We start from the raw sequence: 27,692 nt of genomic DNA, 5'->3' as shown, positions 1-27,692 counted from the left end.
CCTATACTTTTGCCTTGGCATAAAAGTGATCATTACATCATAAGAATATTCTCAACCTAACAGAATTATTATTTTTTTTAAAGATTTTATTTATTTATTTGACAGAGAGAGATTACAAGTAGACAGAGAGGCAGGCAGAGAGAGAGAGAGAGGGAAGCAGGCTCCCTGCTGAGCAGAGATCCCGATGTGGGGCTCGATCCCAGGACTCTGAGATCATGACCCGAGCCGAAGGCAGCGACTTAACCCACTGAGCCACCCAGGTGCCCCAGAATTATTTTTTGTAAGACCTCTTGAAAATTCTAATTCCCTCACTGAATCAAAAATGCTATTGGACTTTATTATGACCACTTAGGGGTAATTTGAAATGTCCTAATTTTTTTTTCCCTATTAATGTCATGTTTTTTTTTCCCCTAAGAAAAGAGTAAGGTGTTCTAATGTTCTAATGTTATAAAGACTTTTTTTTTCCCCCTCTATAGCTATCTTATAGCCTAACTTACTCTATCTATATCTGGTAGAGTAATACACTTCCTTCCAACCTTTAGTGGGTGAAGTTCATTTATCTTCCAATCTACAAAACTGAGTTAACTCCTAATAACCTCTGATACTCAACAGAAACACAACTGCACTTTGGAATTAGTCATCCATCTTTATGTCATAGTCTCTTATTTGTCACTGCAAAAGAGTTGTGTAGCAGATATTCCACAGTATTATGTACTATCAGTAGAATTTCTTTGCAAGAGAATTGTTTTAAAATCTATTATTTGATTTTGACCAGTTTAACACAAATCAATTTCTTCCCCTGTATGTTCTGGCTGGAACATCTAAACACAACAGTCAAGTGCTCTGTTAGCCACTGTACAAAATTGTGATGGATTTGCTAAAGTTAATGACAGTCCCAATTAATATTTCTCTGTCATCATTAAGAAATCAATTTTTCCACTTCCTATCTCTAACATTTTTTGAATAGAGTAGTGATTAGGTTTTAAGGTTTATTTTTCTGTATTTCATAAATTATTTTTACTAAATCAATCCAAGCCTCATTTTTCTAGTATGTTAATTGATTGTTAGGCTATAGTAGAAAAAATCTGAAGTGCTCAGCATAGAGTATTATACATAGTAATTCCTTCATAGATGGCAGCTTTGCTATTTTTATACTGTGCTGTGCTTCTGTCCTGCTTCATATGCCATGTAAAATAAGTGACGAGTTTGGGGAGGTATCTTCCACATATATTATACCACATTTGCTCTACTTGATCAACCGCGCAACAGAGAAGAATGCTTCTTCTTCGGTACACAGAATTCACTGAATATGGAAGAGTTTGACATTCTTATTTTATTTCTGGTAAAACAGTCTTAAGTCTTTCAAATGTCTTTGTACAAAGTAAAAGTTATAAGCAAAATATAAAAGGATGATGTTATTTAAGGATGATGTTATTTATTACTAACAGAAACAGGCTCCTTTGAACATCCTATGCTGAAATGTTTGTTTAATACTATGATTCACAGAAGTTTTCTTTCTAGTCCGAAGCAAATGCTCAAGTGAAACAGCATTTATTTTATTAAGCAATACTGATACGTCTTTTATTGGTTGGACTCTGACAAACACTTGACAACAAATGGTACTTTACCCAAAGAGACATGTATCATGCATGCATAGCATAGTCTAACCACAAACATTAAAGTTCTATGTAACTGTGAGCCTCAAATGGAAATACAAAAGATAGTTTTCATAGAATCACATGAATCAAACCAATCTTTAATTTAAACAAATAAGAATGTAAAGTTTATGTGTCTATAATGGCTTCATATAACTATGTATGTAATGCAGATATTGTAGAGGACATAGAAATCCATTCAAATGTAAAACAGCAAAGCACTTTCACATTACCTTGTACTTATAATTCCTGCTATTCATAAAAACCTATATTTATTCAACAAACATTTTTCTAAGAATGGCCTTTTCTGTTTACCCCAGGAAAACTTATTATTTATACTTTTGAGGTGGTAGTCACAGCTGAACATTTTATTTTTGTATAGGTACTTTAACCATGATTTGTATATGAAACTTAGGATAGCAAATTAAGTTTTAATATCAATAGGTGATAAAGGCAATTTTCATCCTTCAATTCTTTATACAAAATATATTTCAAGAGGTAATATGCTTAACTTTGGAAGTTTAAAAATTTTATATTTCATTTTGTGACCCCATTAAGTTAGCTGTCTTTTATCTGGTTTGTCTAAAAGATATAAGTTTAAGGTTAGGATTTTAGAAAAGGGCTTTGAGAAAGAGGAGGGAAGATTTAAGAACCTGTTTTATACTTAAAGATAGCTGTAAGTATTTTGAAATTCATTCAAATAAAGCCCTTCACCAGTGCTTTACTCCTTGCCAAAACATCCCTACAGACACCCCGACTCCCCACCAACCATCTCATTTTAGTAGGTTTTCTTCATAGCAGGTTTCTCTTGCAGGAGTTTTCAAGGACAAGAGTTGGTTCACTTAACCAAACTAGAATATTCACTTTAATTCTAGAGAAATTTCCTAATTAATTTTCTGTAGCAAAAATGCTAAGGGCTAGAATTTCCCCTCTGAATCTCTTCCTAGAAATGGGATCCAGAAAGCACAGGGGACACCTAGCCAATCTGAGGACTCAGACAAGTATTTCCTGTCATGGAAATAGCTAGAGTTCTGCTATAATATCCTCACTTGACCTGCTAGCATGTTAGTGATAGGGCTGATTTACTACAACCCCATTAATTTCACACATAAAGAGAACAATCTAGTTTTCAAAATGGAAAGCTCTATCTGCTATAACGTTATTTTGAAGTGGTTGGTGGTGGTACAACTTAAAAATTTAAAAATAAATCTTAAAATTCAGAATGATTTTTAAATAATAGCATACACATAGTATTAAAAAATTCCAAGGATGTAATAAAATTCAATTAAGTTTAGCTTAGTTTGAGAATCCTCACCACCCTCCCACATAAAGTGGGAAAATGTACAGAAAAGCACTTAACATAGGATGATGATGACTGTGTATTGAGCAGAGACGTATCACCACCAGTTTTTCTCAAGTGTCCTTCCACACTTCTGAATTGATAGGAAGGCAGACTGGTTTAGCTCTCAAAAGTGAAAATTTTCTTGATTTTTCTTCTTAAGTAAAAAAAAAAAAATAAGTAGAGTGAGAGACTGAAAACTGCAGCCCACCTAAGTTTAATCATTAATAGTGAGTTCTTTGGTGACCTTAGGTCCTCATTTTGGAGTTTGGAATCTGACCTTTCCCCAAAGATAAACATGCTTGTTGCAGGTTCTGAGGAGGGTCACTCCCTCGCTGCCATCAGAAGAGTCCACTTCTCAGTGACTCCTGGCTGGGAACTGGATGCATTAGAGGGTAGCTAGTCAATATGATTCTCCTCGCCGTGCTTTTTCTCTGCTTCATTTCCTCATATTCAGCTTCAGTTAAAGGTAAGTTTGTATTTTTGCTAAACCTTAGTTTCAATCATTGAGGGAAAAAGTGTGTGTGTGTGTGTGTGACTAGTGAAAGAGTTCCTAACTAAACCATCTTCAAAACGACATAACTTTGGAATATTCGTGAAGGCATGCCTGGGTTGGAATGAAAACCAAATTCAAATTCCTACATACATTAAGAAAACAGAGGTTCCTTTTAGTTTCAGCCCCTTAGACTAATGTGCTCCTTGCTTCAGTTTCTCATTCATGGTCTATTTTTAAAAGAGAAAAGAAATGCCAGCTATTGTTACCTGCTGCTGTTGGTCACTCACTGAATGCAGCTCCTTCATTTGAATTGTAAAAGAGGATTTAAAAAAAAAAACCCAGTTTTTAAATTTCCTTCTAGTTGCTTAGCAATGTGACATCAAGAAGAATTAGACCCAATGAAAAAGGCATTTGATCTCCCAAAGAGTTATGAATGAAATGGTAAAGCATGCATTTAATTGCATTGCCATTCAAAAGTGAGAATTATCATAATTGGTGAATTAAAGAAAATAAAACTACATGGTATAATTTAAGAAATAAGAATTATTATGTTTGGATTAATAGTGTTACCAGTTATAGTTTCTACTTGAAGAAAAGCTGATTTTAAAAAACACATAGGAATTGATACCTTTCAGAACAAACATATTTTAAAAGGGATGTTTTCTAAAAGCTGAATGAAATGTATTAATATGGAATTTTGTTTAAATCACCTAGTATATAAACAAACTCCTTGGATTTCTACATGTTGTACCTGATGTAAAATAAACACTTTTAGAGTCTCTTAAGAGGACACACTGTAAAAAACCAATTGATCTAACACATAACTTAGCATGATAGGGTCCAGTTTTAATAACTATGTACTCTAAGTGATGTAAAACAATTCACTTATAAAGTTCTAAAACACTTTTGGGATAAGTAGCTTTTGATCTTAAGATAAAATTAGTCTCAAGATTTCTCTTGAGAGACAATCTTTGTTATTGAAGCAATAAATGCAAGGCTAAATTTAAATTATTTTACCTAAGCAAATCACACTTTAGGTTCTTGAACTAAAGATGGTATTTTTCACCAGTTTCCAAAGTGTTGATTATTTAAAAATACAGTCCTTATGTGGTATATCTGCCAAATAAATTGTTTATAGTGTTTAAAATATGAGGGATTTATATATCGTATATCAAATCTAATACCCTTATTATTTTGAGAAAAATTATTGAACTATAGTAGTTATTGTACACTTCTATTTTTTCCCACTTTATAAAGGAGAAAATTGGATAACTTGATGTTTTCCAATACATGCGCTTCGGAAGACTCTAAAACACACACACACACACACACACACACACACACTACAATGACATACAGAAATACAGTTTAGAACATGACAGATAGCTACAGTTTGTTGTATACAAGCTCAGTGGCAACTCCAGAGTTTTAGAACCTGAAGCTTATGCAATTTAGGAGCCATCTTTGAGAAAAGATTGCAAAAACATCTTACTTTTGCAAATGTTACGGTAAAAAAAGATATGGCATGTGTACACATTGCTAGGATCCCCTTCCAAGTCCTTGGAAAGAGCTTGGGGGTGGGAGAGCCCCAAAGCTAAAGCATCATTAGCTTCAGGCTACAAGCTGCTTATGTCAAATATCATAAATAAAAAGTAGAGGACTTGAGAGCTCTCTCTACCTGGATGTGATAACTTTTTGTCTTATGGTACCATGATTTCATTATAGATACCTCGCCCTCTGTAATGATTGACATTTAAGAAACAAACTACTTGTAAAAGTCTATTTTAAAATCAGACCATTATAAATTTTGGGATCTCGTGTATAACCTCAAAACCCATCTCAAACCTAATTATAAATGCAACTGCTTAGCAAATCCCCAGATGTGGGGGGAATCTGAGTGCAGGTTGGACTGAAGAAAAGTAAGGGTAGAATTAGTATGGACTAGGGTCTACTTAGAAGAGATAGGCTGAGTGTGAATGTCCTAAAGACTCAAGTTTTCCCTATTTTTTTTCAATTGTATTTTGTCATACCGGGGTCTATTCTCAGTGCTTTCCTCAAGATTTCTTTATAGTACTTTCACTTTTGCTAACCCAGGCATGAGTTTTCTATTTAATCTTCTTACCTCTATACATGAACTGTCCCTTCACTTCCAGTCTTTCTCTCAGTCCCCAACCAGACCTGCACTTTTCAGTCCGTTCACATTAATCATCTTCCAATCTTTTGCCCTTATCCTTCATTCTACTCTTTTACTTTTTGCCTTGTAGTTTTCTGTTGGAATCCTAAATTCCCTTACCTATCCTTATCATTACTGCATTTGTCTTTAAGTCTCACCTTGAATTTACCTAATTTTGGTAAATGCATATTTTAAGATATTTCTTAACAGGTTCAAAACTGAGAGTTTTGTTGCTTTTAAGTCACTTAAAATTTTTAAATGCATTTGAAGGAACATATTGAAGAGGTTTTATCTAAACTTAGTTTCCAAAAAGTGCCATTTTGCATATTTTATAGAGCAATAGCCTAAGAAAGAAATAAGTCAATAGTATGAATAGAATATGCTCCCATTGCCCATTGTTGCCAGATCTCTGAATAACACAAACAGAGGAATACTTTTCAAAGAGGAAAGGATAACAGGGACAATATTACAGCAGTCCACTTATTTGAATCCTTTTAGGTTTTATCTCCTGTTAGAGTTAAAAAAGGGACATGTGGGTGGCTCAGTTGGTTAAGCATCTGGGTCTTGGTTTTGGCTTAGGTCATGATCTCAGGGTGGTGAGATCGAGCCCCATGTTGGGCTCTGCTCTGGGTGTGGAGCCTGCTTAAGATTCTCTTTCTCCCTCTCCCTCTGCCTTTCCCCAATCCCTTTCTGTTTCTCTAAGAAAAAAAAAAAAAAAGTGGGAAAAAGATATGGAATGATACCTACTTTTTCCAATGCTTTATCACCTCCAAATCATAGTCAAGAACTGACCTATAATATATTGTCTGTTTTCACATTCTTTTGATTGGTAAAGTAAAAGTAAGGAAAAAATGATCAGCATGATACTTTGGAGATCTCTGGAATTTAAGAGAGGCTACCTCCCTACAAAATTTTCATAGTTATTTTAACCAGAAGACATCTTTGTGTAGTGCACAAAACTTGGATCTCACTAATTTAGACATCAAATTCTGCATTCTATCTGCTATGTTGGATTGATAGCAGAGTCAGCTTTTCTCAGCTTGTCATATAATGCTTACCTTTCAGAATTTCTGTGAGGATTAGATAAGATATGTATTTCCTTTATGCCCTCTGTGGAATTCGATACGCATCATAAAAAGTAGGCCTCTCTGACTAAAATACCTTTCCTGGCCAGAAAGCCAATGTTTGAACTTGTAGCCGTGTCCCCACTTAAAATGTAGAAGAGGTGGAGGTAGGGGAGGCAAGAGATAGTCACAGACTTTATCTCCTTCAAGGTTTTTCCTGACTCTTTCTATCTTCTATATTTTATACCTGAGGTTCTGCCTGATAGGTGCTTAGACAGTGTCTGTTTTTATATGTATACTCTTAGATACCCACCTCCCACCTTTCCTTTTCATGGCTTTTCTAGATTCCTATTTCTTGTTTCTTTATCTCCTTTCTTTGGAGCTTTGTCAGAACATGTAACTTCACCACCCAAAACTTTCCAGGGGCTTCCCATATCACTCAAATTCTGTCATGTCCCTGCAGATCTCCTGGTCACCCATAGGTAGCTATTTGATGTCATCTTTTGTAGTGTCTTTCACTTAACTGCAGCCTCTTTGGCCTTCTTGATCTTCATTACACCTACGCTGAGCATTCCCCAGGGCCTTTAAACTTGCTATTACCTGTGTGTGTGTGTGTGTGTGAGGGGGAGGGTTGGAGGGGAAGGTAAAAGTGTTGGGATAAAGGAGAGGGAAATGCTCCTCCCACAGGTATCCATGTGGCTAGCCTAAGTAGCCTTTGCCCAGAATATAACCTTTTCAGAAAGGTCTTTCCCTCAACATTCCCATTCCTTTTCTTATTTCATTTTTCTTCATTAGCATTTCTAACACTTTGTAATTTGCTTATATACTTTTTTATTGCCCATCTCCTCCTCATTCAAGTGTAAACTCCACAAAGGCAGATATTCTGTCTGCTTATAACAGGTATAACCCCAGAAATAGAAAAGTGCCTAACACCCAGTAGGTGCTCAGTATATCCTTATTGAATGTATGAGTGAATCCCTAGCTCACTCCCTAGGAATGGAAAAGAGTTCAACCCAAGGTTTAGATGTATGTAATAAAGGAAGAGCATGGTCTCTAGAGCCAGACAGGCTGGGTTCAAGTCCTGTCTCTATCACTAACTGTCTGGGTAACCTTGGATAAAATGTATAATCTCTGTACCCTTCCCTTTCCTTATCTGTAAAAGGAAACTAATAATGGCACCTACCCCATTAGGTTTGAAAGAGTTGATCCTACTCCTTCACATTTCTTTGGATTAAGTTAACCTGAGTTAGAGAGTAGGTGAATTGCTCCATGTATCAATTATTCTGGCTCACTATATTGTTTGACATCAAACTCCCTGCCATATTAAAGCCTGTACTAAGATTTTATGTATAAAACATTATTTTATTCAGCTAATTTAAATTTACGTATGTATGTGTAGCTTTGAAATGTACCTTTGTGCTAATTTTTTTTCTTCAAGATTTTTACTTATTTATTTGACAGACAGAGATCACAGGCAGGCAGAGAGAGAGAGGAGGAAGCAGGGTCCCTGCTGAGCAGAGAACCCGATGTGGGGCTCGATCCCAGGACCCTGGGATCATGACCTGAGCCAAAGGCAGAGGCTTTAATCCACTGAGCCACCCAGGCACCCCTGTGCTAAAGTTTATTACAGTTAAATAAACTTAAATAAATATATTTACTATAATTAATAGAGTAAATTACATTGCAGGGGATTGTCTTTAAATATCCAATTCAAGGAATTGCTTTCTAGCCCTTAAAATTACCTTGGTATTGATCTGTTGAACTGAAATGATATCTTAATTACAAATGGTTTTTATTAATTTTGTGAAGCAATTCCTGACTAACCCTTTACTTTAAATCATATTCATCATACCTCAATAAAGCTGGGGGGAGAAGAGAAATCATATAATTTAAAGGTAATATGATGACATTTCTTTAAAAAATGTTCTATGGTTCAATCAGGGCAAAATTAAATAATCTGATTGTTGATTAGGGATACAAACAAAAGTTTTCTGAAAGGGAAGCTTATTTGTTTGTTAGTTGTTCTTCTTGTTGTTGTTCAAGTCTATAATTTCAGCAGATGGAGAGTAGAACTATCTTTCATTCAGCAAATATTACTAAGCTCCCACCAGGCACCACTGTGCTAGATGAGCAATGCTTTATAGCAAGAAAGCACAGTTCCTGGCCTGACAGGTCCCTTACAACTGAAATTTGACTTGTGTCACAATCTTTATGCAGGTCACACAACTGGTCTCTCATTAAATAATGACCGGCTGTACAAACTCACATATTCCACCGAAGTTTTTCTTGATCGGGGCAAAGGAAAACAAGAAGACAGTGTAGGCTACCGAATTTCATCTAATGTGGATGTCATCTTACTCTGGAGGAATCCTGATGGCGATGATGACCAACTTATCCAAATAACAGTAGGTATCCTCTACCAGAGATGCGAAGATTGGAGGTCAGCAAAGTCTTTGGGAAGAGTATCATTCAATGTTTTTGTGCTCTTCATTATATATCCATTTAGTCTGTTATCTATAACTAAAATAAGTAGATCTACAGTTTTGAAGTTTTTGCTAATCAAAAGTGATCTGGTCTTTCCAAGTTGTTGAATCAAGCAAAAGAAGGTATATGTTGGTAAGTAACTATAGCATGATGTTCAGTTCTATATTTTGCCTTAATAGGCACACTTAAACTAAAATTCACTTGAGATGTTTTAGGAATGAGAAGTCTGGAATCCATAGTCATGTGAAAAACAAGACCATTCTAGCATAAAGAAGAGATAAATAGGGAGGTCTCAATTTTTCTGAGTTCTTTCATGTAACAGAATTACCAATGAGGAAGTGAACCAATTCTGTGTTCTTCCTGAGGTAAGAACCACGCACTGGCCTGCATCGCAGTGTTTGGTCAGTTATGATAATTAGATTTATGTGTTGAGAAAGGAGGTCAAATTAGATGGCTTCTGGGGCCTTGAACTTTCAGTTTTAATATATAGTGATTCCATATTTGCTTTTAAGAGCCTAAAGGCAATATATTTCTCTAGTAAAGTCAGTTATTCTTCTCCATGTTAGTGTGAAACAGGTACACAGGACCAAGATCCGTTCCCTTGTAACTGATAAGTAGTTGTTGATAAACTTTATAATGAGGTGTCAGTAATACGTGTACCAAGTGATCTTTGCTTCTTTGGATGTCTCTCATAGTTGTTGTATCTTCCAAGTTGGATCAAAACTTCATCATCCACCTCTCTGAGCCATTTCTCAATAGGACAGTAAAGTACTTTGTGGAAAACATATGTACTTCCTTTTTCAGGAACCAGACTGTTCATCTTTAATTTTGCATATGTAAGTGAAGTATGATGGGTTAGTATTCCTTTCAAAAAAATGGTAAAGTAAAGAGACCAGGCAGACAGCAATAGTCAACATGAATAAGGGAATAACTGACAAAAAAGAGCCACCTTCCATTCATAATTATTGTAAACCTGAATTCACAGATTTCTTTAGGAATCAGAATTTTTACCTAATTCAAAAACCCAATTTTTGGGTACCTTTCTTTTAAAGGTAATGGCTAAGTCCTATGAATCGTGAATTGAAAACCAACAGAATACATTATGGACAACCCTGTTTATTGCTTTATCATTTTGTTTTCTAAGAGACTGTAATGGAAATGCACACAGCAAATTTTTCTAACAGATTTCTTTCCATGATTCCAGATGAAAGATGTAAATGTTGAAAATGTGAATGAGCAGAGAGGAGAGAAGAGCATTTTCAAAGGAAAAAACCCACCCAAAATCATAAGAAAAGAAAACCTAGAAGCTTTACAAAGACCTGTGCTCCTTCATCTAGTCCATGGAAAGGTAAAAGTGATTTTGGGGATCCCAAATCTTTCCTACTTCAAATTTTTCTTCCTGTCAGTAGTTATTATTTTGAAGTAATCATGATATCATCACTTTCATAGTAAATGGAACTTTTTCAAGAATAAGTAGAGATTGCAAATTAAATACTTCAGAAGTAAATCAAGGCATTGAATTCACTCATATTTTTTAGCCATTTGTTTCCCATTTTTATGAAAATCTTTATAGTAGAATCAAGTATTTATTGAGAGGCATTCTTAAAAGGTATATTCCTTACTATATTAAGAAGGATTAGAAAAATACTGTAACTCACTAGGTCATCACAGGTGATTATATCATTCAGGAAAGTAGACAAATTATGAGATTAAAATGATCTAATTTAGATTAATGATATTAACTCATAAGAATATCAGTATCTGGCTAATGTACAAAACTGAAGCTTTGGAAAGGGCATGGCATTCCTAAGGTTGAGTTGATTTTTTTTTAAAAAGTACTTAGAGCTTATTTAAAAACTATGATTTTGAAAAGCATTTTATTTATTAAAGTAATGTATGAACACTATAATATCCATTTGGAAATTTGCTCAGAGAATTCTATAAGTGTACATTACTTATGATTTGATTGTAGTCTATTAAAAATGGTCTAAATATGTTGGAATTAAGATACAGTTGTGATCAGTGAATTATTAGACATTACATATGTGGACTTATGAAAAGCATAGATACTATATTGACAGACCTAAAAACGTATCTGTAAAGATGATCAATTTTAGGTACCAAAGTAGAAAAATAATAAGAAATTATTAGAGTTTAAGTGCCATATGTCTCCAAAATGTCTCTAGATTAAAATTTTCTAGATTCAAATTAAAGGTAAAAACAAATACTTTAAAGTATAAATTTCAGACATGTGATATATTGCTAATAATGATGTGCATTTTTATAGGAAGTACTAAAAAAGGACTCTTGTGTTGTAATTTCTACAACCAAATATGAATCCCCATCTTAAGAATGCTTTTCTTCTCCTTGTCAAAATACTTATCATGCCTCAGGCTTTGCTCACAGGCCCTTTCTTTTATAAAGTTTATATCCTTCTAACCAGTTGGAAATCACCACCCCTCTTTAAAACCTGCTTAGCACCTTGTAGCTGACTCATAGCCCTTATCACTGTCCTTAGGTCATTTGTGCTCATTATTAGATTATGGGTTTCAGTAGAGAAAATTCCTATTGCTCTTTATATTCCAGTCCCTCCCTCTCTCCTTCATGCACTTCCACTCCCTTCCTCCCCAGAGTACCCAGAACCATGCCTTCTACCGACTGACTTGGTGTTCCGGGAGAATTTCCTAGCATTCTCCCAAACCCCATATTCTAGGCTCGTTTATATTTGGTGTTTATCACTGTATGTTGAGATTCTCTCTGTATTTGTCTGCATTCAGTATTCAGAGTAAGCTCATGGGCGCAATTGTGTCTTTAACTCTCTATATTCAGTGCCTTTGCTCATAGTGTCCACTCAATGAATGTTTGTAAACTAAAGGAATGAGTGTATAAGGATACCTGGGGTTAAAATGAGTTGAACTTTGAGAGTGGCTTTGGTTATTGTTTGCTTAATAATAGCTAAATCAGACTGGGCACTTATTGTGCACCAGAGGCCGAAGGCATTTCATGAATTATCTCTACTATCCTCATGACAGCTCTGGGAAGCATCTTGTAATAGATTAGGAAACCAAATTTAAGAATGGTAAAGAAACTTGCCTGGGGTCCTACAACTGGCAAGCAGTGGAGGTGGTATTAAAACAGAAGGTCTAATTTCAGAGGCTAGGTTGGAAACCTCTACATTATACTGTCTACCAGCGGTAAGGCTTTGGGGAAGTACCACCTCTTTGGAGGACTTGTAATATTCCTATTTGATCCTTCAATGTATCTAGTAACTCACTTGATTTTCATATGGCACAACAACTTGAAATACTGTTTTTTTCTTCTCTGGCCTTCCAATGTGTAAATACACTTGAGCTTGTAAAATATTAGTTGCATTTATAATCTTAATGACAGCCTACCATTTTATAGCCCCTTGGGTAGCAGTGGAGTACAAAGTCTTGTTACACACACAAAAGGACTTGGTGCCCTCAGTGTTCAAAGGCTGGGCTGGAGCTGCCACATCATTATATCGGTGACTCCAACATGCCAATTCTACATGAGCTGTGATGGTAATGATTTACGATAGCCTCAGGTTAAAGTGCACTGTGCTCTCTATCAATGATATGATTAAAGTACTTGTTGGAAAAAAAAAATATGACCCTGGAGACTAAGATGCCATGTGGAATTTTCAGCCACATCACTGTCAGAAAGATCATTATTTAAATGATCACTTCAGTTTACTATGAGAGGAATTATGAAAGGAAAATCTGAACTACTGATTGGCAGTGTTGTTAAAAAATATGTTCTACCCCAGGTTCGAATTAAGTTTTAACCCCCCTGAAATTTCTGTGATTTCAAGGATGCTGAGCAGCATGTATTTTTTTGTCTTTCCAGAGCCCCTGTTTTAAGCTCCTACATTTGCATTATAAACGAGAGCCCATGAAAACACTCAGATGCATATTTATTGCACATAATCTTTTTTCCATGCCCACTCATCTTCCCTATATAGGTGTTTGGGCATGGCTCTAGTTTTGTCTACAAATCATAAGTGAAGTTGGAAACATGACAGTTTCCTGGTTAAGTTGATTAACACTGACAAGCAAAAGATGCATGGATTCTTTTTTGGGCCTGAAATGCTAATCCAATTAACTGGATAATTACCAGATTTCCATTTCTGGTTTTCACTGTCACTATTGATTAAATTAACCTCGTGGCTGCTGAGATGGCTCTTTATTTTGTGTTGTTTCTGGGCATTGATTTGTTCCCTGAATCTGGCAGTTTGGCTCCTTCACACACACATAAGAAATAGGACACCTTGAAAACCTTCAATTCTTCATATATATCTTCACTGGTCTCTTTTCCAACGTGTCATTGCCTAGCTGTGCTCTGTTAGATATGTATAACAAAGATGTATGTAGAGACATCGCTCCAGCTAAGTAGATTAAATAAAATGATAAGTCTGTTGGCTGGAATTCTTTTTGTTTATTTTTGCTCTTTGGGCCAGTTAATGGAATTTTGCTTTCTCTTATTCTTAAAGAATGTAAAAATTAAGGGGATGTATGGAAACATTTTTTTCCCCCAAGGAAAAGAATATGATGAATCCCTACGAATTCCAAGGCAAAATTGGCCCTCAAAATTTGACAAAAAGAGGGGCACCTGGGTGGCTCAGTCGTTAAGCATCTGCCTTCGGCTCAGGTCATGATCCCAGGGTCCTGGGATGGAGCCCCGCATAGGGCCCCCTGCTCAGCGGGAAGCCTGCTTCTCCCTCTCCCACTCCCCCTGCTTGTGTTCCCTCTCTCGCTGTCTCTGTCATATAAATAAATAAAATATTTAAAAAAAAATTGACAAAAAGAGGCACTACATCTCCTTTTCCCCAACTCACCCGTCTTCCTCTATGTTTGGTTTCCTTGGGTTTAAGACTTAATTTGTAACTAGCTGGTATCACTGTTGCTTTCCGGAAGCTGTGGGTACTGTGAATTTAAATATTTTATTTATTTATTTGACATAGAGAGAGAAGCAAGAGCGAGCACAGGCAGACAGAGTGGCAGGCAGAGGCAGAGGGAGAAGCAGGCTCCCTGCCAAGCAAGGAGCCCGATGTGGGACTCAATCCCAGGACGCCGGGATCATGACCTGAGCCGAAGGCAGCTGCTTAACCAACTGAGCCACCCAGGCGTCCCGGGTACTGTGAATTTAGATAAGAGTCCTGTGCTCTCAGATGTTCAGAGCTCATTTCAGAACCGAATGAAGAAAATCAGCTTTATGGCCTGAATGTAATAAAGCTTACTTGGTTCCTGTTGCAAAATAATGAATTTAAGATTATTGCTGTGACAGCCAAATGGATTGAACTGCAAAGTTTTGACTTACTATTTTTTTTTTAAGATTTTATTTATTTATTTGACAGACAGAGATCACAAGTAAGCAGAGAGGCAGACAGAGAGAGAGAGAGAGGGAAGCAGGCTCCCCACCGAGCAGAGAGCCCGATGCAGGACTCAATCCCAGGACCCTGGGATCATGACCCGAGCCAAAGGCAGAGGCTTTAACCCACTGAGCCACCCAGGCGCGCCCTGACTTACTATTTTTTTTAATTTTTGAGAGCCTACTCAATTCTAACAGTTTGGTGTTTAGCTAGTATGGATACCAGAGCTTTGATTCTCTTTGGTCTGCACTAAAAGAACAGTATTTAAGCCCTAAAGATAGCAGCCATACAAGTGAGGAAAAACAAATTTGTCCACTTTTCTAGTTTTAGGGAAACAATAAATATTAATAGAAGAATGAAAAAAAAACTCTTTTTGTCTTCCAATTTATCTTGTTCAATCTGTTAGGGGGGACAAAGTTGTTAATACCATTTTTTTAGAGATCTAGCAGTCAAGATCAAAGCTTGATCCGTAGGCATGGGCCATTGATAAAAGAGCATTTAATCTTTTCTGTAGTCCAAAGATTAAATCAGAGAACTAGGTTGCCTGAAATTTTAAGTAAAACTTCATATAAATACTTCAGGCACATTTTATAGGCTGGAAGGAAAGTGAGGATACTGATGACCATACAAGTGTTTTCACCATTTAATGGCTCCTCTTTCCTTTCTGAAGTACTTAAGACTCAAGCCACAAAAATAACAGGTTGTAGGCTATGTGTATTGCCACTATGTGAGTCCTTCTGGCTGTGTCTGGGTTTAAGCGATCCACTTATGAACCTTTAATAATCATGATATCTGGAGATATACTTCCAGAAATTTGAAAAGGAAGTTACACTGTAATTCTGAAAAGGAAGGAAGACCCAGTTTACAAAATAGAACATCAGAAACTCAGCTTTGGAACTGAGAAATTGCCAGTGATTTGTTTGAGAATATGATACCATGTATTTTCAGACACTGAGGTCACCATTCCAGTTCCTTTTTAACCTGAACAAACACAATTCCAACATTTATAAGTTCGTTCAGTATAATGACTAAAATTGATTGCTGGATAAACTACCTAGTAAATTTGTCGCTAGGCAGAGTATATGTAGAAAATAAAAATAGAGATTTGAGGCACTTGTTTGGCTAAGTCAGGCCGAATATTCTCTTCTAAGGTGTGAGAGAGTTTTCATATAGTTGAATTGTTCAATTAGTATTAATTGAATTCGTTATGTAATTACTGAGTTTTCTGTTTTACTTGAGAAATCATGGTTGGTTTTAAAGAGAATAGGAAGGCATTCAGGATATTTCCAGTAGGAATGCTCAGCTATAATTACCATAGAACTTGAGGATTTTTACAAGGAAGCCATATCCATGCTCTACTTATAAATTGTGTGAGGTGTTTGGAGTTAATACAGGGTGAAGAGTGACAGACCTTCCAGAATATTCTCTGTATTTTTATTCTTGTTTCTTAAACATAACCTAAATTACCAAAATGGTATGAGACATTATTATCACCCCTGGGCCTATAAATGTCAAGGATAAAACAAAGCTAAGCCATTGACTATTACAGACAAATCACAGTCATCCTCCTCATTTCAACCTCATCTCCTGCCTTCTGAAGGACTCAAAGCAGTGCCTGTGTCAGGGCATGCAATGGTAGCAATCTCAACCTCAAATCCTCCCACCATCTCTATCTCCTTATATCCAGGGTCTACATGAATGCTCTGGAGGGCCAGAGAAAATCACTCCCGTGGAATTTTGTCCATGGACCTTATGGCCGTGTGTAGGCCCTTGTCATAGCCCTTAGAGGTTGTGCTAGCTTATGAGTATCAAGTATGTTAATTGATATTATCTTCCCAGAACTGATTTCTTTGTTTTAAACGTTGGTTCATTTTTGTTTCAAGCAGTGTTGCAGGTAGGGAACATATTGGTATGTCCAAAGAAAATATTCCTGATTTCTCTTCCTTGGGCATCCTTCTTGCTTTCACAGAAATCTCAGTCTAAATCAGTGCACTTTTTCCTTCCCTATGCTGTGCCCATCATGTTCAGAGCCTTAATTATCTGCCTCCCAAAGTTTTATATTTTCATGGTCTAGCTTCGTAGAAACTTAAATAACATCTTTTTACAAAAAAAGAAATCCCCAGCTTTGGAGTAACAGATCTCTGTCTTCCAGATTGATAAGGGTGAAAATCTGATCTTTCCCACTAATTATTTAACCAAATTGATAAATGATGCATTTTTGCTTCATATATGTTTGTCTCCCCGCCCCCACCCCAGGTCAAAGAGTTCTACTCATATCCAAATGAACCGGTGGCTATAGAGAATCTCAAGAGAGGACTGGCTAGCCTATTTCAGATGCAGTTAAGCTCTGGAACCACCAACGAGGTACTTACTAATATTAAGGATCCTGTATATTATTTGTCAATAGTTACAGAAGTTGCCTATATGGATTTCTATTTTAAGAAATTCAGTAAAAATTTACTACTGTGGTAATGCTCAGAAAGGGTGACTAGGGTGGTTAAGTCTCATTTACATGTGAAACAGATTGCCATTTATCCCAATTTGTACCCAAATACAGGGTGAAGGAAATTCGAATCTATTATACTAAGGAGACTTACAGAATGACTAAATGGCAGAGGTGCAGAAAACATTGGGGAGCATTTCAGTGGCATCACTGTACATCACTATCCCATGGGGACCTTATTTAAGATATGGATTCCCTGCAGAGATTCTGATTCAATAGATCAGGGAGGACCTGAGCATCTGTATTATAACAGTTTTCTCAGAGAGTTTGGATGCATTGTCAGTTTGGGGGACCAGGGTCTATTCCAATCCCCTTCATTTTATGGATGAAGAAACTGGGGTTAAACTAGAGAAGTTAAGTGTCTCTCCCAGTATCACACTTTGGGCCAAAGGCAGGGCTGAGTCTGAGTTACCTGTTCTGAATTCAGCCAACCCAGGAATGGGTGAAAAAAATCTAATTGGCAGGGCTGGGCCAAGGGAATATTGGGTAGTTTACTAGAATAAAAGCCACGTGTGGTGCTAGTTGAGACCCAAGGGAAGGGACAGAGAAGCTAAACAGTCTGTACAGACATACATTTGCCTACACTCAAATTGTTAACGTGACTTATAATGAGTTGAATTAATCCCACAAGTTTTTAAGGATTTCTAATTATATTCAGCTAGTCAAAGAGCGAGTGCACACCCATACTCACATCTAGATACAGCATTAAAAGTCAGATCCCTTTCCCACGTAATTATCCACTTACCAGAGGTTTTGATTATGACCAGGTCATTTGTCCAATTCTTCCTAGATGTTAAAGAGAAGTAGGAAATCCTTTATTATTACTGGGGCTCGTAAGACCCAACAAAAGAGGATGAAAAAGAATCCACACGCTTCAGGAAACACTGAATTCTTCCTGTCCTTTGGCCTTGTCAGCCTGGACAAAAAAGCAGCTCCCCATCACAATATCAGGAACCCCAGTTTTCGGGCCGCTTCCCACTGGAATTTAAGTGGTCCATGTGAAAATCCTTAAAGATGTATTTTTACTTTTTTTTTTAGGTAGATATCTCTGGGGATTGTAAGGTGACATACCAGGCTCATCAGGACAAAGTGACCAAAATTAAGGCCTTGGATTCATGCAAAATAGAGAGATCTGGATTTACAACCTCAAATCAGGTATGACCGATATGACGCTCTTTAAGGCATCCAAATAATTACATTTTATAGAGATTAATTTAAAATAATAGAAGAATAAGGTAACAAATAATTGGGGAACATTTATAATTTTTAGTTTAGGGTATTGTTTCACACATACCAAATGAAAAGGTTTATTTTCATATGTTACAAGTTTGGGTGGTGAAGGAAAGGTATTAAGAGGAAGCTCTTTTGAAAATTAGAAGAGAGTTTGCTATTTGACTTGATTCAGAGATAAAAAGCTGATTGTTGCAACTACAAATATTTATTTACTTACATATTTATTTATTTAGGTCTTGGGTGTCACTTCAAAAGCCACATCTGTTACTACCTATAAGATAGAAGACAGCTTTGTTATAGCTGTGTTCGCAGAAGAGACACATGCTTTTCGGATGAATTTTCTACAGACCATCGCAGGCAATATAGTATCAAAGTAAGATAATGAGGAAATTTAAATTCTCTTTCTTATTCTTTGATATATTATTATATTTGGCTTTTAAATATACATGTTAGAAATGTTGAATGTATGAATGTTTTATATATGTATTTATTATATAAAGAGAGTTTTCTTATTTTGACTGTTAGCTTCTTGAGAACTGTGATTATATCTTATTCATCATTAGTTTTCATGTCATCTACAATAATATAGGGCATACATTAAATACTGTTTTTTAATAGAATTTCATTTAAAATTGTATCAATAATTTATTGAATTGAAATACATTTTAAAAAGGCAAACTACTTGATTCGTTCTAGTTTATATTCTAATTTCTCTGTCAGATCTTTCCAATGGTAAGGTTAAAAAGTGGTGGCATTTGCATGTTCTCTCTTTGAGCTTTTTGTTGTTGTTGTTAAGAAATACATAAAAATTCCATCGTAAAGTGATATGACAGGATTTTTGTATTTTTGATTTATAATACTGTATTCAAGCCCATTATTTCAGTGTGAGAAAATTTCTCTGGTCAGAAGTTCTCAGGGGCTTAAGGACTAGAATTTTCAAATCTAAGAGTATTTGTTATTTTCAGATTTTAATTTAGAAGATTTCCTAACATTAAATATATTCTATCTTATGCCATCACTTGTCAAATGCTTTCTCTCAAGTAGCTCTAATATCAGAGTGCAGTGGATTCAAAGTCTTGGGAAAAGTGCTCCACACCATAAATGCTTGAAAATTCTTTTGAAGTCTTATCTGGATAGAATTTTGCATTTTGCTTTGCACCATATTCTTTTCATGTATTTTTGTATAAAATAGATATTTTAAATTACTTATCAGGTCTATCATGTTTCCATTGCCCTACAACAAACCACTCCCAATTTAGTGGTGCAAAAAGCAACCGTCATTTTATTATTCTCTCTTGGAATTCTGGGTCTTGCCTTGGCTCAGTGAGGCATGCCTTGTTTGGCCTCTATTCTGCAGTGGCAGTCACTGACCAGAGCTGGTTCAAAGGTTGCTCCCTCACCTATTTGCTATCTGGACTGGGAAGACTGAAACTATTATGGTTTCCCCAAGCATTTCTCTTTATCAACACGTGGCCTCTCAAAATGGCAGCTTCAGGGAGTCACACTTTGTACATGGCAGCTCAAGTCTCCAGAGGGACATGTGCTGCTGGCATTCCAGATGAAGGCTGAATTTCCTTTTTAAGATTTAGCCTTAGAAGTCATATAGTTTCCTTCCACTGTCCTCCTCTTAGTTGGGGGAAATCACAGAGTCCTGCCCAGGATCAAGGATAGGCATGCAGAGTCTACGTCCTTTTTTTTTTTTTTTTTTTAAGATTTTATTTATTTGACAGACAGAGATCTCAAGTAGGCAGAGAGGCAGGCAGAGAGAGAGGAGGAAGCAGACTCCCCGCTGAGCAGAGAGCCCGACATGGGGCTCGATCCCAGGACCCGGAGATCATGACCTGAGCTGAAGGCGAGGCTTTAACCCACTGAGCCACCCAGGAGCCCCCAGAGTCTACATCTTGATGGGAGAAAGCATTTCAGGCAAAAAATATCATGGAAATCATTTTCAGTAAATACGATTTCCTAATTATCTTAGTTAATAAATGGTTGTATGGATGATATTTTCAGAAAGCAGGGCTAAATTTAAAAGAAGTGACAGCACGTATCTTCTTCAGCATCCGAGCAAGTTTTCTTCCCTGTGTTCTCTTAAATCCAGACCGAGATTTTGAAGCCCTTGAGTAAAATTGTTGTTCCAGGAAGATTTCATAATTATCTCGAGGTTTCTGCAGTTTGAAAGACACGGACTCACATAGTGTGAAGAAATTTGTATCTGGTTTGCCAAAAGAATGGCAATCGGTAGCTTGTTCACTCAAAAGAAAGCTTCTAATGTGATATTTCTCTTCCTTGGTTGTGCAGGCAGAAATTAGAGCTGAAGACCACTGAAGCAGGCCCAAGACTGATGCCCGGAAAGCAGGTTGCAACCATAATTAAAGCTGTTGATTCAGAGTACAGAGCCCTTCCCATCGTGGGACAGAACTTTCAGAGCGAGTGTAAAGGATGCCCTTCTGTAAGTGTGAACAACTTTGTGGGGTGGTCAGATAGGGGAATAATCATGGCTTAAAATTCAATTTTCCTTTTGTCTCCAATGGAAGCTTCAGTTAATTCTTTGAAGAAAGCTTATGAAGAGCTACCAGCCACCACTGAATTCTAATGGTACTAGCATTTAACAGTATGCACCCGAGATGATGTGTAATCCAACAATAATTAACTAATAATTATCGTCCACTCATTTCAAATCAAAAATGTTATGACTTAAGGGCAGCTTCTGAATAATAATACCTAGAATGCAGTTGGGGGGTAAAGGGCCTAATGAAATTCGGGGAAAGCATGTAGTGTGAAGGCATGGACAAGAATCTGAATCCTGAAAGTTCTACCACTGAGTAGCAGTAAGTCCTCAGGTGAAATATTTTACTGAGCTCAGTGTTCTGAGTATTGATATGAGGACTAAAAAAGGATACTGAGCTCTCTGCTAAATTAGGAAAATTTTCTTTACCACGCCCCAACTCCCTTACCATTATAGACAGAAATGAGATAGCACATCTCCAAGGCAAAGCGTAGGTCATTATAACATTTTAAGTCCAACAAAGAGAAATTTCATTTATTGCATGATTCAGTTGTGATGGTGGCCATATATAGGACGTTAGGGTCCAGCATTTCCTAATACTTAGCCTCTTGTCAGGAGAACAAACCCTTGGCTTCATGCTCTGTTGGTAGCTACCAGAAAATGCCATTCCCTTGGATATTATTGGCAGAGAAGTAGAATTATCAAGAACTAATATCATAATTTGCTTCAAGTATAAGACACTAAGTCATTGCTAATTTCTCAAATTTATCAAAATTGAACTAAGGAAAAAACAAAAAATAAGAATCATCATTCTTAAATCTCATTTTTTGTTTGTTTTTCTTCCATATATAAGTTAATGTTCCAGAGTAAATTTTATAATGTGTCATATGAAGGTGGAAATTATTTAGGAAAGTGACTGATGAAACCAATCATCTTTTTTAATGCTGTGAACTATTCATTTCTCTCCCCATGGTTATTAAAAATTATAAGTCATTTTTAGATTTGATAATTACTTCTTCATTATTGTAGGAAAGGTTTTTGTCTTTGAGGAATTGCTGTTGCAATTTCAGCACATTGTCACCATTGCAACCCTTTTAAGAAAAAAAATCTGAATTCACACTAGTATGCTCTCTGCCCTCAGAAATGACCCAGTAGGTCTTTAGCTAAGAATAGTTGGAATTTTGCTTTGGAATACCCTCTTAAGATTAGATAATCAAAAAGGATTTGAAAAGGAGAAAATATGTGTCTATTGCTTATTAGGAGTGAATAATTTAAATATTAGTAGAATGCTGACTACCCCAGAATTAGAGAGCTGGAGGTCACTAATAGGACTAAACACATTTTTTACAATGAGGGGAAAAGTGGCAAACTATGAAAAATCAATTATTTAGCATATTTCAAAGCCAGAATATCAGTAATTAGAATTATTTGCTATTGTTAAAATCATAATAGAATAACAATAGTATTAGAATTACTTTCATCTAAATACTACTCTACTTAACATGCAAATAATGAACCCTTCAGACCTTAGTATAGTTAAACATTGCATTTCATAAAAACAATAAAATAAAGAGATAGAATAGGGAGCTCAAGTTATTACTAAGATTAATTTTCAGTGAGGTCCCAGTACATAAGAAACCTGACACAGTTATTCAGCAGTTTTATGTTTTCCCCCCTTCCAACATCTCCTGCCCTTAAAGAAAATTCTGCACAATTGCAGGATGGTCGTCAAAGCCTGGCCTTGGGTCTAATTCCCTTGGTGTAATGAATGACCTTATAGTCCTGGAAGCCTCGGTTCTTTGGAGCTAGGTACTAACAGACAAAAATGGTCCTCTTGCAGAGGAATCGTACAGGGATCCAGGAGGCCTCTAGATTTGTCTCTGAGAGTCACAGGAATGTGAGAGGGGCAGGTGGTAATCAGGGATATGGAGGTAAGACACAAAAAGCTTCTTTTGCTTGTTAGTTACAAGGTAAGCTTTCTTTCTGGGGAGAGCATCCCTTGACAATGCGGATGTTCAGAATCCCGAACGGGGTATGAGCCTGCAGCCTGGTTTCTTTGCAGCTGGCAGAGCACTGGCAGTCGACCAGAAAACACCTGCAGCCTGACAACCTCTCCAAGGCTGAGGCTGTCAGAAGCTTCCTGGCCTTTATTCAGCATCTCCGGACGGCAAGAAGAGAAGAGATCCTCCAGATCCTCAAGGCTGAAAGCAAGGAAGTATTGTAAGTTCCTGAATCTGGTGCGGGGTTGTCTGTAGAAAAGCATTTCTGGGTTATTGGGTTCTTCTTAAGCAAGAAAAACCCCTTTTAACCAATTGCCCAGCTTCCAAATCAATTATTGTGTTGTTTTTGCATTTTCATCAAAGAGTTATTATGCCACAATACAATAATTTAACAATCACTTGGCCAGAAATATATGAGAACAAAGTTTTGGTAGTGAGTCAGAATGAACATTTTTTGAGTGTTTATGAGTTTAAATCAGGTCTAAATTGGTACATAGATAAGGGAGGGCAGGGCTTCATCTTGACCCCAGTATGCATGTGCTGCCTCCCTGTGTGTGGACCTCTTAATTTACATTTGAAAAGATTCTGGAGTTGATTATAAAAACAGAAAAAGAGTATGACTTTTCAATTGAAAAATGTGATTTTATTAAAGATCATACCCATCAAAGCCATTTTTTATATAGAAAAATTGAGAACTAGGGAAATAGTCAAAAGGATCTACAAAAAAGAAATCTGTGCATTATTTGAATGTTTGCTGCAAGTGTGATTCATTGACATGCATAATAAAGAGAGTTGACTTAATTCTCAGATTTACTTTGTAAATGCAAGTGGTTTTTGTCTGTAACATAGAATTTGTACATACAAATTCAGCTGTATGGTACTAATTACCCTAATGATACAGAAAGTGGCTCAATTAATCTGACAGTCAAAAATAGCCATTAACATAATAAAAAATGGAAATTGGCCAACTTACACACACACACACACACACACACACACAGTACCAGTAGCTGTTGTCACTGAGTTCAAAAAACTCAGTTCTCCCAAGAAGAGAATTGAGATTTTTTTTCAAGAAGTTGTTCATTCTTGATTCTATTTGTTTTTACTTGCCTCAAGGACATTTTTTAAATTGATAGGAATTCCATATGACTAACTGGAGTTGGTTACTCTCTTCAAAAAATAAATATTTAAACCAGAAGTTGAAAAATACACAAAATCAGAGATTCTCAGACTCCTGTTTTAATCATAGAACTTTAAAATATATTTGTAGGGTGATTTATCTTTATAGGAAAGGCAAAGATACTGACATGAAAAGTTAAAAAAATTGTTATTAGTTTAGAATGGAGATTGAATTAAACTTTAACCCTATTTGTACCCTAAAAACCTTAAGATAGCAATTATTTCAATAATTTCATGATGTAGCTTCTAAATCAGATTACAGGTATCTTCTGCTACCCAAAAGTGAAGACTTCCTATTAAACCTTTTGTAACCCAAAATGGTGTTAAGCATAGAATTACCATTAATTTACATGGAAAATTTTTGAGCATTTTCAGACCGAAAAAAATAATCTCTCTTAGGTTTTTCTGATACCTTAGAACACATCTTGCAAATGGATACACAATGGAGATATAGCCCAGAGGCTTATAGACACAGTTCTAAGCTATGGTGGCTTGATGCTGAGATGCTCAGTGTAGGTCCCAGGGAAGGGGATTGGTTCGTGACCATACTTGCTGTTCAGGGGGCACACTGCCTCTATAATGGGCTTGCTACAAAACATGTTGAAGGCTATTTTATTTTTAACCTTTTTTTTTAAAATCAAAAATCCTCTTCAGATTTCTTTTGGTTACCAAAAACAGGTACTAACATAGGTCTTTTGTAAAAGCAAAATGGCCTAACACAAACTTTGGAAAAGCAGGGGATACTCATATTTATGTAATATTGTACTATATAATATGAACCCACAGGTAACGTAGTGTAATAGAAAGGATACTAGGATGAACTAAAATCAGAACACCTAGTTTAGTTTAGTTTTTTTTTTTTTTTTTTTAATGTTTATTTATTTGAGAGAGAGAGAGAGAGTGGGCAGGGGGAGGAGCAGAAGGAGAGAGTCTCAATCAGACTCCCTAATGGGCAGAGAGCCCCACAGGGGTGCATTCCCAGGACCCTGAGATCATGACCTGAGCAGAAATCAAGAGTCAACACCTAACTGACTGAGCCACCCAGGCAAGTTTTTAATTTTGGGAGACCTGGTTTTTAATTTTGACCTCCAACAGCGTACAATCTTTGAGCAAATTGTTTACTTTTAGCCTCTCCAATCCTCACTTCTAATGTCTGTATAATACAGAGAATGATTCCTTCTATTTATTATAGCATAATGGAAGACAGGGTGGTGGAATATAACATTTCTCAAAGTGTCCATTGTGTGTACCTTGTTAATTTGCAGAATATTACCAAGTATGCCAAGAGGAAATAATTCTGTGAGCAACCGAGTTGGACAAATACTGGGTGAAACCAAATTAAATAATTCTCTTGGCTGCAGAAATTTTCAACATCTTCAATTGTAAATTATTACATATAAGTTTACTTAAACATTTTCTAAACTTAAATAATCTTGAAAATCCCTTTCCTTACAGAATTTCATAGGAATAGAATCACATGGAAAAAAAAAAACAAACAAACAACACTTTGGGAAACACTAATGTATTTAACAGATCATGGATTCCAGAGTCAGAAAAACCTGAGTTCCAACCCCAACTATACACTTAACAGCTAGGGGCTATTAACATCTCTGAGTCTGTTTCCTCATATGTAAGGGGGAATATTAGCACTAAACTGACAGAGATGTCTCATGGGTTAAATGAAATAATTGTATTATTAACAGCATATATTTATCAAGTGTTTTAAGTGCTCTACATAGATTATGTAATCTAATCCTCCCAACAGTTCTAAGGTGACCACTATTTTTAGCCCTGTTTTATAGACAAAGAAATGAAAGCAAAAGAGAAGTTGTACACCTAAAATTTCTGGTGCAGTACTTGTGTAATAGGCACCTAATAAGTATTCTCTCTCAGTCTCTCCTTCATTCACTACTAGGTTTTTGATAGGAACAAAATGATAAAGTGCAAGTGTTTCTTTTTCTTTTTTTTTTTTTTTAAGTATAAAGCACTAAACACATGTATGGTGTGTTTATACAATGTGGAACAAACTTACATTCGTAATATATTCATCAGTATGACAAATAGTTTCAGAAATTCTAGCGTCCAGACTCAACCAGATTCCTGACAACCGGTGTATGTAATTAGAACTTGCCTGTAGGAGTTCTACTCTGTCCACACATAGCCATTATGGCTGAATATTGAACACGAACATGGTAACTATACCATGGTATTTTTTATTTTTAGAAAAAATAAGCAACATCTTCTCCCTCAGATATAAATTAAAATTAAAAGGATTTCCCATCTTTTCTTTAAATAATACTGCCTGAGTTAAACTAGGCATTTGAGAAATGTGTACATTTGCAAAGCTAATTAGACAAAAGAGAATCAATGTTTGAGATCAATAACTCTGATGTATTACTCATAGAGAAAGGGATTTGAACCTAATTTATAATTTTGTATGTATTATTTTGACATATAAATTTCCAAATTATGTTTGGTTTAGGCTATTACAATAAAATTAGTTTCTATATTCTGAGTTTACATTGAATTAGAGAGTCGTTAAAGGAAAGGTTTAAAATAAAATGGGGGGGTATTTTTGAGGAAGTTATTCATTTTTTGTTTATTTTTTTAAAAGATTTTATTTATTTATTTGACACAGAGAGGTCACAAGTAGGCAGAACAGCAGGCAGAGAGAGAGGGGGAAGCAGGCTCCCTGCTCAGCAGAGAGCCTGATGGGGCTCAATCCCAGAACCCTGGGATCATGACTTAAGCTGAAGGCAGAGACTTAACCCACTGAGCCACCCACGGACCCCATCATTTTTTGTTTATATTAAAAAATTTCACTTCTTTAGGAAACTCAAATCAATGGAGAGGCTGTGACTGGTAGAGATTTAAATAATTCCTTAAGCACACTAAATATTGATATCCATGACTCTCCTTTTTTTGTAGGCCTCAACTGGTGGACGCTGTCACCTCTGCTCAGACTTCAGACTCATTAGATGCTATTTTGGACTTTTTGGATTTCAAAAGTGACAGTAGTATTATCCTCCAGGAGAGGTTTCTCTATGCCTGTGGATTTGCCTCCCATCCCGATGAAGAACTCCTGAGAGCCCTCATTGTAAGTCAAGTGAACACTGGGAAAATAAAGGCTCTCAGCTACTAAAAAGTTCATTAGGAATCTAGGCAATGATTGGATTATTTTCTATCCATTAATCCATTAACTGTAGTAAACTGTTTCACATAGTGTCTTCTTTGCAATTCCTTTAAAATAACATAAACTGTATTATAAGGAAATTAAAAGATTATATTCACTTATATAATATGACATAGAACAAAATTTCAGAGGAGATGATTCTTGGTTATGCTTCAGAAATTGATTTTAAAAGATCTGTTTTGACTTTAAAATCCTTCTTGGCATTTAATACACAATACGTTGAAGAGATACAATTCTTCCAATACAAAAAAATTGTATTGGAAACAAAAGCTAGACTTCTCTTGGGTCCAAGATTTAAAAACAAAATGTGCACTTATCCACTTACAATCTAATGGAATAATTCATAATCTTTTTGGAAAATGGGACCATTTGAGGACCTGATAAAAGCCATGAAGCTCCTCTTCACCCATATGCAAAATTTTAAAGACTATTTTTTTGGTTCACTGACGCAGTGAACACAGGCCATAAACCCCTC

General features: G+C 36.1%; 1 protein-coding gene across 3 annotated transcripts in view; it reads left to right on the top strand.

Annotated features, from left to right (window-relative positions):
* Positions 1–27,692, top strand: part of LOC111155888 (microsomal triglyceride transfer protein) — a 56,325-nt gene that overhangs the window by 8,268 nt on the left and 20,365 nt on the right. Inside the window, exons 2-10 of one of the 3 annotated variants that reach the window (XM_022516363.1) lie at positions 3,306–3,463; positions 8,945–9,132; positions 10,416–10,559; positions 16,860–16,967; positions 18,145–18,261; positions 18,573–18,712; positions 20,638–20,788; positions 22,908–23,065; positions 26,953–27,121. In XM_022516363.1, coding sequence (XP_022372071.1) covers positions 3,403–3,463; positions 8,945–9,132; positions 10,416–10,559; positions 16,860–16,967; positions 18,145–18,261; positions 18,573–18,712; positions 20,638–20,788; positions 22,908–23,065; positions 26,953–27,121 — 1,236 coding nt within the window. In that variant the 5' untranslated portion in view covers positions 3,306–3,402. Of the gene's footprint in view, positions 1–3,074; positions 3,464–8,944; positions 9,133–10,415; positions 10,560–16,859; positions 16,968–18,144; positions 18,262–18,572; positions 18,713–20,637; positions 20,789–22,907; positions 23,066–26,952; positions 27,122–27,692 lie in introns of those variants that run through there. The other 2 variants (XM_022516355.1, XM_022516346.1) reach the window with 2 other exon arrangements.

The sequence above is a fragment of the Enhydra lutris genome, unplaced genomic scaffold, assembly GCF_002288905.1.
Source record: "Enhydra lutris kenyoni isolate GAN:26980312 unplaced genomic scaffold, ASM228890v2 scaffoldscaffold3, whole genome shotgun sequence".
Taxonomy (NCBI): domain Eukaryota; kingdom Metazoa; phylum Chordata; class Mammalia; order Carnivora; family Mustelidae; genus Enhydra; species Enhydra lutris.
This window is presented reverse-complemented; position numbering and strand designations above follow the sequence as displayed.